At 47.1% G+C, this 12,433-nt stretch overlaps 1 protein-coding gene across 14 annotated transcripts in view; it reads left to right on the top strand.

Annotated features, from left to right (window-relative positions):
• eya1 (EYA transcriptional coactivator and phosphatase 1) overlaps nucleotides 1-12,433 on the top strand; it is a 159,215-nt gene that overhangs the window by 72,525 nt on the left and 74,257 nt on the right. For all 14 annotated transcript variants that reach the window (XM_055882169.1, XM_055882161.1, XM_055882167.1 and 11 more), the window contains one exon: nucleotides 558-647. In XM_055882169.1, the coding sequence (XP_055738144.1) occupies nucleotides 558-647 (90 nt within the window). The remainder of the gene's footprint in view (nucleotides 1-557; nucleotides 648-12,433) is intronic.

The raw sequence follows: 12,433 nt of genomic DNA, 5'->3' as shown, positions 1-12,433 counted from the left end.
ATATACAGGATCAAATATACTGGATAGGAACATCCCATTCCAATCAAAACAATGGATATAATGTGTTTTGCAAAAAAAAAACGAATGTTCAAAAAATCTATTAATGATAAATCTGGAAACAGTCATATTTGACACACACACGAAGGTACCTATGATAATTTCTGATGAGAAAACACAATGAAGAAATGTGTTGACATGTCGTTTTGTAAATAAACTCTTCGGTTTATTCTTAATGATCATTTATAAAATCAACATGTAATGCTCAGTGACTGTTGGCGCGTGTGTTTCTTTTTGGTTTCCGTTGTAATGTTTAATATACAGTCGGATAGGCTAGTACTTCATTCATCCAGGAGAAAGGTGTTACACCTGTCAATGTACAACACCAATGATTACACAAAGAACACAGCGAGGACACACACAGACACACAAAACAATAAAAGCAGCACGTCATCAATGCGTTATTCTATTATATTTACAAGTGGCTGTACGATTACATATTTGATGATCCTTTGTATCTATTGTGTTATTTGACATGATATTTTGCTACTATGTTCCAGGATCCCCCGACGTCTGTGTCACTAGGACTGAGGATAGAAGAGATGATATTTAACTTGGCAGACACGCACTTATTCTTCAACGACTTGGAGGTACGTGGCAGAGTCTCTCTCTTTATTCTATACCTCTGAGCATTTTGTTCCCTTCTCTTCTTCTCTCTTCCTTCAAAACCCCTCAGACATCTTTTTTTCCAGAGAACTGACATATAAGGGGACCTGGTCTCTCTCTCTCTCTCTCTGCACACATCCACGCACACACACCTCCCTCTCCTCCTCCTCCTCCTCCTCCTCCTCCTCTTCCCTCTCCTCCCCTTCCTCCTCCTTCTCCTCTTCCTCCTCCTCGTCCTTCTCCTCCTCTCTTTCCTCTCCTCCTCCTCCTCTTCCTCCTCCTCCTCCTCCTCCTCCTCCTCCTCCTCCTCCTCCTCTTATACCTAGATGAGTTTAGCAGTTGTTTTCTTTGCTGTAATATTTAAGAACCGTTCTGAGATGGAGTCACAACATGAGTGTAGACATTACATTACCAGCTATAGACAGACCAGGTCCATCAGTAGTGTAGACATTACATTATATTACAGGCTACAGACCAGGTCCATCAGTAGTGTAGACATTACATTACATTACATTACAGGCCTTGATGAGATCTTTAAGGTCAGGGCCCTCCGTAAGGCTCACAAAATCATTTTAGACCCAAGTCACCCCCTGTACCTGGACTTTGAATTACTCCCCTCTGGGCGCAGGTATAGGGCACCCCTCAGCAGGAAAAATAGAACGAGACAATCATTTGTGCCAGGTGTGATATCCCTCTTAAATAGCTCGGGCAAATGTTCCCATTGACCCCGTAAGGCCAGCAGGCTAGTCTTTTCTTCTTCTTTTTTTTTTTTTTTTAATTTTAAATTTTAAATTTTTTGTATTTAAATGTTTTTAACATTTTTTAATGTTTTAAATGTTTTATTTCTTATTTCTTACTATAATTTATTTATTTTTATTTTTATTTGTGCGTGACTGTTATTGAAAGTTGTATTGTCAATCTTGTTTTGTATTTAACGTCACTTTAAATGTGTACATGACACTGCAACAAAATTTCCCCATGGGGACAATAAAGTAAGTAAGTATTACCAGCTACAGACCAGGTCCATCAGTAGTGTAGACATTACATTACATTACCAGCTACAGACCAGGTCCATCAGTAGTGTAGACATTACATTACCAGCTACAGACCAGGTCCATCAGTAGTGTAGACATTACATTACCAGCTACAGACCAGGTCCATCAGTAGTGTAGACATTACATTACATTACCAGCTACAGACCAGGTCCATCAGTAGTGTAGACATTACATTACATTACCAGCTACAGACCAGGTCCATCAGTAGTGTAGACATTACATTACATTACCAGATACAGACCAGGTCCATCAGTAGTGTAGACATTACATTACATTATCAGCTACAGACCAGGTCCATCAGTAGTGTAGACATTACATTACATTACATTACCAGCTACAGACCAGGTCCATCAGTAGTGTAGACATTACATTACATTACCAGCTACAGACCAGGTCCATCAGTAGTGTAGACATTAGATTACATTACCAGCTACAGACCAGGTCCATCAGTAGTGTAGACATTGCATTACCAGCTACAGACCAGGTCCATCAGTAGTGTAGACATTACATTACATTACAGGCTACAGACCAGGTCCATCAGTAGTGTAGACATTACATTACAGGCTACAGACCAGGTCCATCAGTAGTGTAGACATTACATTACATTACCAACTACAGACCAGGTCCATCAGTAGTGTAGACATTACATTATATTACCAGCTACAGACCATGTCCATCAGTAGTGTAGACATTACATTACATTACCAACTACAGACCAGGTCCATCAGTAGTGTAGACATTACATTACATTACCAGCTACAGACCAGGTCCATCAGTAGTGTAGACATTACATTACATTACCAGCTACAGACCAGGTCCATCAGTAGTGTAGACATTACATTACATTACCAGCTACAGACCAGGTCCATCAGTAGTGTAGACATTACATTACCAGCTACAGACCAGGTCCATCAGTAGTGTAGACATTACATTACCAGCTACAGACCAGGTCCATCAGTAGTGTAGACATTACATTACCAGCTACAGACCAGGTCCATCAGTAGTGTAGACATTACATTACATTACATTACCAGCTACAGACCAGGTCCATCAGTAGTGTAGACATTACATTACATTACAGGCTACAGACCAGGTCCATTAAAGTTTTAGCTAAAGCATCAACAACCATTTAATAGCTAGGAGCCAATTGAGCCCAGTTCTCAGTTACCAGGCCCAAGGGACACTATGAATTTTACATGTGCTGTCTGTCTCTCAGTCTCAGTCATCATTCCTGGGTCGTTCGGGAGCCCTCGCTCCTGACCGACCCCTCTTCTCTCCCATAGCAACTGAGGAAATGTGTCTCTAGTGTCCCTCTCTCTACATCTCCTCTCCTCTCCCTCTCTCTACATCTCCTCTCCTCTCCCTCTCTCTACTGTCCTCTCCTCTGCTCCCCTCTCTCTACTCTCCCTCTCTCTACATCTCCTCTCCTCTCCCTCTCTCTCCTCTCCTCTCCCTCTCTCTACATCTCCTCTCCCTCTCTCTACTCTCCCTCTCTCTACATCTCCTCTCCCTCTCTCTCTCCTCTCATCTCCCTCTCTCTACATCTCCTCTCCTCTGCTCCCCTTTCTCTCCTCTCCCTCTCTCTACATCTCCTCTCCTCTGCTCCCCTCTCTCTCATCTCCTCTCCCTCTCTCTACATCTCATCTCCTTTGCTCCCTTCTCTCTCCTCTCCCTCTCTCTACATCTCCTCTCTTCTGCTCCCCTCTCTCTCCTCTCCTCTCTCTACATCTCATCTGCTATCTCTACATCTCATCTCCCTCTCCTCTTCTCTCCCTGTCTGTCTCTTTCACTCTCTCTCTCTACATCTCATCTGCTATCTCTACATCTCATCTCCTCTCTCTACATCTCATCTGCTATCTCTACATCTCATCTGCTGTCTCTACATCTCATCTGCTCTCTCTACATCTCATCTCCTCTCTCTACATCTCATCTCCTCTGCTCCCCTCTCTCTCCTGTCCTCTCCCTCTCTCTCCTGTCCTCTCCCTCTCTCTCCTGTCCTCTCCCTCTCTCTACTGTCCTCTCTCTACATCTCATCTCCCTCTCCTCTTCTCTCCCTGTCTGTCTCTTTCACTCTCTCTCTCTACATCTCATCTGCTATCTCTACATCTCATCTCCTCTCTCTACATCTCATCTGCTATCTCTACATCTCATCTGCTATCTCTACATCTCATCTGCTATCTCTACATCTCATCTGCTATCTCTACATCTCATCTGCTATCTCTACATCTCATCTCCTCTCTCTACATCTCATCTGCTCTCTCTGCAACTCCTCTCCTCTGCTCCCCTCTCTCTCCTGTCCTCTCCCTCTCTCTCCTGTCCTCTCCCTCTCTCTACTGTCCTCTCTCTACATCTCATCTCCCTCTCCTCTTCTCTCCCTGTCTGTCTCTTTCACTCTCTCTCTCTCCCGCCCTCTATCTTTCTCTGGGCCAGTGAATTTGACACCCGTGACCCAGGACTTTCCATTGGCTCTGGTCAACAGTAGTGCACTATATAGGGAATAGGGTACCATTTGGGACGGAGCGTCAGTGTACTGCTCCAGGCTGACCACCCCTCTCAGCAGAGGAAATGTTTGGTTTGATATTTAAGCCTGAAGAGAGCTGTGGCCGGTCGGCCAAACCGTATTAGTCACCAGCATGTTCTGGGTAAGAAAGAGAGAAAAAAGGGAGAGAGGGGAAAGAGAGGAATATGAAGGGAGGGAGAGAGAGAGAGAGAGAGAGAGAGAGAGAGAGAGGATTAAGAAGGGAGGGAGAGAGAGAGAGAGAGAGGAATATGAAGGGAGGGAGAGAGAGAGAGAGAGAGAGAGAGAGAGAGAGAGAGAGAGAGAGAGAGAGAGAGAGAGAAAGAGAGGAATATGAAGGGAGGGAGGGAGAGAGAGAGAGAGAGATGGGAGAGAGAGAGAGAGAGCGAGAGAGAGAGAGAGAGGGGAGAGAGGGGAGAAAGAGAGGAATATGAAGGGAGGGAGGGAGAGAGAGAGAGGGAGAGAGAGAGAGAGAGAGAAAGAGAGAGAGAGAGAGAGAGAGAGAGGAGAAAGAGAGGAATATGAAGGGAGAGAGATAGAGAGAGAGAGAGAGAGAGAGGAATAACATGTTTGTTTTCCCTCTGTCAGACAGCCAAAGGAGTAGAGTGACTGAGAGATTACAAACACAGTTGTCGTGATCAAAGTAATTGGCTGGTTAAATATTTCCTTATGCTTTCGCCCAATCACTACAATCCAGAGAAACTGCACTTTCTTTTAATAGATGTGCCCCAATCATTTGCAAAAATGGCAGTTTGTGACAAAAGCTTCAATATGTTATTTCTGCCAACATCTGTCCTGTGTTTTGGTTTTGTTGCCAGTTCAACCGTTCGCTGCTTATAAAATGGTTTCAATGTGCGATGCATATTTTCCTCTGATCTATCTCAACTAAGGACGTTATTTGCCTTTTGGTTTTGCCACTTTTAAAGTCCTCTTGAGTTTTTCCTTGTTTTTAAATCTACAATAGAAAATAACATGGGTACTCATTTTCATCTCCCATCTCCAGCATCTACCTGTTGATTCGCCTGTTTCCCCCACGGTTATCATCAACGTAGGCCCCTGCAGTGGGAGTGTTAATGCTTTGTGTACCACCCAAATGACACCCTATTTGACCCGGATAGTTTGTGTGTATGTATTGTGTGGGCCTTTTATAAATGTATGCACTTCTGTCCTTGAGCTGTTCTTGTCTATTGATGTTCTGTATTATGTCATTCTGTATTATGTTTCATGTTCTGTGTGGACCCCCTGGAAGAGTAGATGCTGCTTTTGCAACAGCTAATGGGGATCCTAGTAAAATACCAAATACCAAATATTCCCTATATATAGTGCACTACTTTATAACCTGCCCAGGGACTGCGGTTGAAAATTAGCCGGCTGGCTAAAACCGGCACTTTTACTGAAACGTTGATTAATGTGCACTGTCCCTGTAAAAAAAAATAACATAAACTCAAACTTTGGATACTGCCAATGTCCTGGTCAAAAGTAGTGCACTATATAGTAAATGGGCCTTGGTCAAAAGTAGTGCACTATATAGTAAATGGGCTCTGGTCAAAAGTAGTGCACTATATAGTAAATGGACTCTGGTCAAAAGTAGTGCACTATATAGTAAATGGGCCTTGGTCAAAAGTAGTGCACTATATAGTAAATGGGCCCTGGTCAAAAGTAGTGCACTATATAGTAAATGGGCTCTGGTCAAAAGTAGTGCACTATATAGTAAATGGACCCTGGTCAAAAGTAGTGCACTATATAGTAAATGGACCCTGGTCAAAAGTAGTGCTCTATATAGTAAATGGACCCTGGTCAAAAGTAGTCCACTATATAGGGAATAATTTGCCATTTGGGATTGTTCCTGTCACAACGAGGCCTGCATGACGTTTCCTCTTTCTGTCGCTCTGATTCACAAACAGCTGGAGCTAAATAGAGGTCCACTATGAATCCCAGATAACCAGGTAGCAGCTAACCAAGTAGCCAGGTAGCAGCTAACCAAGTAGCCAGGGAGCAGCTAACCAAGTAGCCAGGCAGCAGCTAACCAAGTAGCCAGGCAACAGCAGCAGCAGCTAACCAAGCAGCCAGGGAGCAGCTAACCAAGCAGCCAGGGAGCAGCTAACCAAGCAGCCAGGTAGCAGCTAACTAATCAGCCAGGGAGCAGCTAACCAAGCAGCCAGGTAGCAGCTAACCAAGTAGCCAGGTAGCAGCTAACCAAGCAGCCGGGCAGCAGCTAACCAAGCAGCCAGGCAGCAGCTGACCAAGTAGCCAGGCAGCAGCTAACCAAGCAGCCAGGCAGCAGCTAACCAAGCAGCCAGGCAGCAGCTGACCAAGCAGCCAGGCAGCAGCAGCAGCAGCTTACCTTGCAGCCAGGCAGCAGCTAACCAAGTAGCCAGGCAAAAGCAGCAGCAGCTAACCTTGCAGCCAGGCAGCAGCTAACCAAGTAGCCAGGCAGCAGCTAACCAAGTAGCCAGGCAACAGCAGCTAACCAAGCAGCCAGGCAGCAGCTAACCAAGTAGCCAGGCAACAGCAGCAGCAGCTAACCAAGTAGCCAGGCAGCAGCTAACCAAGTAGCCAGGGAGCAGCAGCAGCTAACCAAGCAGCCAGGCAGCAGCTAACCAAGTAGCCAGGCAACAGCAGAAGCAGCTAACCAAGCAGCCAGGCAGCAGCTAACCAAGTAGCCAGGGAGCAGCAGCAGCTAACCAAGCAGCCAGGCAGCAGCAGCTAACCAAGCAGCCAGGTAACAGCAGCAGCTAACCAAGCAGCCTGGCAGCAGCAGCAGCTAACCAAGCAGCCTGGCAGCAGCAGCTAACCAAGTAGCCAGGGAGCAGCAGCAGCTAACCAAGCAGCCAGGCAGCAGCTAACCAAGCAGCCAGGCAACAGCAGCAGCTATCCAAGCAGCCTGGCAGCAGCAGCTAACCAAGCAGCCTGGCAGCAGCAGCTAACTAAGCAGCCAGGCAGCAGCAGCAGCTAACCAAGCAGCCAGGCAGCAGCAGCAGCTAACAAAGCAACCAGGCAGCAGCAGCAGCTAACCAAGTAGCCAGGCAACAGCTAACCAAGCAGCCAGGCAGCAGCTAACCAAGCAGCCAGGCAACAGCAGCAGCTAACCAAGCAGCCAGGCAGCAGCAGCAGCTAACCAAGCAGCCAGGCAGCAGCTAACCAAGCAGCCAGGCAGCAGCTAACCAAGCAGCCAGGCAGCAGCAGCAGCTAACCAAGCAGCCAGGCAGCAGCTAACCAAGCAGCCAGGCAGCAGCAGCAGCTAACCAAGCAGCCAGGCAGCAGCTAACCAAGCAGCCAGGCAGCAGCTAACCAATCAGCCAGGCAGCAGCTAACCAAGCAGCCAAGCAGCAGCAGCTAACCAAGCAGCCAGGCAGCAGCAGCAGCAGCTTACCTTGCAGCCAGGCAGCAGCTAACCAAGTAGCCAGGCAACAGCAGCAGCAGCTAACCTTGCAGCCAGGCAGCAGCTAACCAAGTAGCCAGGCAGCAGCTAACCAAGTAGCCAGGCAACAGCAGCTAACCAAGCAGCCAGGCAGCAGCTAACCAAGTAGCCAGGCAACAGCAGCAGCAGCTAACCAAGTAGCCAGGCAGCAGCTAACCAAGTAGCCAGGGAGCAGCAGCAGCTAACCAAGCAGCCAGGCAGCAGCTAACCAAGTAGCCAGGCAACAGCAGAAGCAGCTAACCAAGCAGCCAGGCAGCAGCAGCAGCTAACCTTGCAGCCAGGCAGCAGCTAACCAAGTAGCCAGGCAGCAGCTAACCAAGTAGCCAGGCAACAGCAGCTAACCAAGCAGCCAGGCAGCAGCTAACCAAGTAGCCAGGCAACAGCAGCAGCAGCTAACCAAGTAGCCAGGCAGCAGCTAACCAAGTAGCCAGGGAGCAGCAGCAGCTAACCAAGCAGCCATGCAGCAGCTAACCAAGTAGCCAGGCAACAGCAGAAGCAGCTAACCAAGCAGCCAGGCAGCAGCTAACCAAGTAGCCAGGCAACAGCAGAAGCAGCTAACCAAGCAGCCAGGCAGCAGCTAACCAAGTAGCCAGGGAGCAGCAGCAGCTAACCAAGCAGCCAGGCAGCAGCAGCTAACCAAGCAGCCAGGCAGCAGCTAACCAAGCAGCCTGGCAGCAGCAGCAGCTAACCAAGCAGCCTGGCAGCAGCAGCTAACCAAGCAGCCAGGCAGCAGCTAACCAAGTAGCCAGGGAGCAGCAGCAGCTAACCAAGCAGCCAGGCAACAGCAGCAGCTAACCAAGCAGCCTGGCAGCAGCAGCTAACCAAGCAGCCTGGCAGCAGCAGCTAACTAAGCAGCCAGGCAGCAGCAGCAGCTAACCAAGCAGCCAGGCAGCAGCAGCAGCTAACAAAGCAACCAGGCAGCAGCAGCAGCTAACCAAGTAGCCAGGCAACAGCTAACAGGGGGGGGGGGGGGTGCAGTGTGTTCCTCCCTAGTGAAAATAATTCAGTGTGAGTGTGCGTGTGTGTGAATGGAGGTTGGTCTGTATTATAGTATTCATTCCTTCTCTTTTTTTCCTCCTGGTTTGAGAGGCAATATTTCACCTATGTTTATTCTTAGGTAATAAATATATACTAAATTAACCCACAGAGATGTACGGCCATTTGAGATTGAATCTACCTCACAGCACCGTATCTAAAAAAAAACACAGAGATGTACGGACATAATGAAATAATGCAAATGTTTACATCATAATTACCCCCCCCCCTCCCCCTCCCCCCTCCCCCTCCCCCTTTATTCAACTAGGCAAGTCAGTTAAGAACCAATTCTTATTTTCAATGACGGCCTGGGGAACAGTGGGTTAACTGCCTTGTTCAGGGGCAGAACAACATATTAGTACCTTGCCAGCTCAGGGATTCAATCTAGCAACCTTTAATTTACTAGTCCAACACTCTAACCACTAGGCTACCTGTCACCTCTACACTCTAACCACTAGACTACCTGTCGCCTCTACACTCTAACCACTAGGCTACCTGCTGCCCCTACACTCTAACCACTAGGCTACGTGTCGCCTCTACACTCTAACCACTAGTCTACCTGCCACCTCTACACTCTAACCACTAGGCTACCTGCCACCTCTACACTCTAACCACTAGTCTACCTGTCGCTTCTACACTCTAACCACTAGACTACCTACCGCCTCTACACTCTAACCACTAGGATACCTGTCGCCTCTACACTCTAACCACTAGGCTACCTACCGCCTCTACACTCTAACCACTAGGCTATCTGCCACCTCTACACTCTAACCACTAGGCTACCTGCCACCTCTACACTCTAACCACTAGGCTACCTGCTGTCCCTACACTCTAACCACTAGACTATCTGCCACCTCTACACTCTAACCACTAGGCTACCTGTCAACTCTACACTCTAACCACTAGGCTACCTGCCGCCCCTAAACTCTAACCACTAGGCTACCTACCCCCCTACACTCTAACCACTAGGCTACCCGCTGCCCCAAATAAGAATAGTGTTGACGTAACTAATGTAAAGAATGTACTGTAATGTGTAACTCTCTGTAGGTCTGTGAAATTATCCACAAATTGATGTTATAGAGATAAATTCAATATAAATTCTGCATTTTTTATTCATGTAGAAAATATATTTAGCTGATAATGAACCTTTTATTTATGTTGTTAGTTTTCCCCTGATCAAATGAACATATTTGATAACAATAACTGTGTAAATTGGGTACACGAATGAAAAACCCATGAGAATGAAGCTCTTATACATTATGACAGTGACTCCTGTGTGGTGTATTAGAGAGGCTATTGGTGCAGTGACTCCTGTGTGGTGTATTAGAGAGACTATTGGTGACTCCTGTGTGGTGTATTAGAGAGGCTATTGGGGCAATGACTCTGTGTGGTGTATTAGAGAGGATATTGGTGCAGTGACTCCTGTGTGGTGTATTAGAGAGACTATTGGTGCAGTGACTCCTGTGTGGTGTATTAGAGAGACTATTGGTGCAGTGACTCCTGTGTGGTGTATTAGAGAGACTATTGTTGTAGTGACTCCTGTGTGGTGTATTAGAGGGGCTATTGGTGCAGTGACTCCTGTGTGGTGTATTAGAGAGACTATTGGTGCAGTGACTCCTGTGTGGTGTATTAGAGAGACTATTGGTACAGTGACTCCTGTGTGGTGTATTAGAGAGACTATTGGTGCAGTGACTCCTGTGTGGTGTATTAGAGAGGATATTGGTGCAGTGACTCCTGTGTGGTGTATTAGAGAGACTATTGGTGCAGTGACTCCTGTGTGGTGTATTAGAGAGACTATTGGTGCAGTGACTCCTGTGTGGTGTATTAGAGAGACTATTGGTGCAGTGACTCCTGTGTGGTGTATTAGAGAGACTATTGGTACAGTGACTCCTGTGTGGTGTATTAGAGAGGATATTGGTGCAGTGACTCCTGTGTGGTGTATTAGAGAGACTATTGCTGGAGTGACTCTGTGTGGTGTATTAGAGAGGATATTGGTGCAGTGACTCCTGTGTGGTGTATTAGAGAGACTATTGGTGCAGTGACTCCTGTGTGGTGTATTAGAGAGACTATTGGTGCAGTGACTCCTGTGTGGTGTATTAGAGAGGATATTGGTGCAGTGACTCCTGTGTGGTGTATTAGAGAGACTATTGCTGTAGTGACTCCTGTGTGGTGTATTAGAGAGGATATTGGTGCAGTGACTCCTGTGTAGTGTATTAGAGAGACTATTGGTGCAGTGACTCCTGTGTGGTGTATTAGAAAGACTATTGGTGCAGTGACTCCTGTGTGGTGTATTAGAGAGACTATTATGACAGTGACTCCTGTGTGGTGTATTAGAGAGACTATTATGACAGTGACTCCTGTGTAGTGTATTAGAGAGACTATTGCTGGAGTGACTCTGTGTGGTGTATTAGAGAGGATATTGGTGCAGTGACTCCTGTGTGGTGTATTAGAGAGACTATTGGTGCAGTGACTCCTGTGTGGTGTATTAGAGAGACTATTGTTGTAGTGACTCCTGTGTGGTGTATTAGAGAGACTATTGGTGCAGTGACTCCTGTGTGGTGTATTAGAGAGGATATTGGGTGCAGTGACTCCTGTGTGGTGTTTTAGAGAGACTATTGGTGCAGTGACTCCTGTGTGGTGTATAGAGAGACTATTGGTGCAGTGACTCTGTGTGGTGTATTAGAGAGACTATTGGTGCAGTGACTCCTGTGTGGTGTATTAGAGAGACTATTGGTGCAGTGACTCCTGTGTGGTGTATTAGAGAGACTATTGTTGTAGTGACTCCTGTGTGGTGTATTAGAGAGACTATTGGTGCAGTGACTCCTGTGTGGTGTATTAGAGAGGATATTGGTGCAGTGACTCCTGTGTGGTGTTTTAGAGAGACTATTGGTGCAGTGACTCCTGTGTGGTGTATTAGAGAGACTATTGGTGCAGTGACTCCTGTGTGGTGTATTAGAGAGACTATTGTTGTAGTGACTCCTGTGTGGTGTATTAGAGAGGCTATTGTTGTAGTGACTCTGTGTAGTGTATTAGAGAGACTATTGTTGTAGTGACTCCTGTGTGGTGTATTAGAGAGGCTATTGTTGTAGTGACTCTGTGTAGTGTATTAGAGAGACTATTGTTGTAGTGACTCCTGTGTGGTGTATTAGAGAGACTATTGGTGCAGTGACTCCTGTGTGGTGTATTAGAGAGACTATTGTTGTAGTGGGAAAAGGGAACAACAACAACAAAGAGGGGGGGGAGAGAGAGGGAGAGGGGGGAGGGAGAGAGAGGTGGAGGGGGGAGAGAGAGAGGGGGGAGGGATAGAGAGAGGGGGAGGGGGGGGGGGGGAGAGGGAGAGAGAGGTTGGAGGGGGAAGAGAGAGAGGGGGGAGTTGGGAGAGAGAGGGGGAGGGGGGAGAGAGAGGTGGAGGGGGGAGAGAGAGAGGGGGGAGGGAGAGAGAGGGGAAGGGGGGAGGGGGAGAGGGAGAGAGAGGTGGAGGGGGGAGGGAGAGAGAGAGGGGGAGGGGCAGAATAGAGAGAGGGGGGGCTTTTGTGAGTGTAATGTTTACTGTTATTTTCTGATTGTTTATTTCACTTTCATTTATTATCTATTCCACATGCTTTGGCAATTTGAACATGTTTCTCAATAAATTCAAAAAGAGTGAGGGAGATAGAACGAGAAGGAAAGAGCGAGAGAGGCCTCCACGTTCTGCACAACACACACACACACACACACACACACACACACACACACACACAC

This window comes from Salvelinus fontinalis, chromosome 25 (genome assembly GCF_029448725.1).
Source record: "Salvelinus fontinalis isolate EN_2023a chromosome 25, ASM2944872v1, whole genome shotgun sequence".
Classification (NCBI taxonomy): Eukaryota; Metazoa; Chordata; class Actinopteri; order Salmoniformes; family Salmonidae; genus Salvelinus; species Salvelinus fontinalis.
Note: the sequence above shows the minus strand (reverse complement) of the source record. Positions and strands in the feature narration are given on the sequence as shown.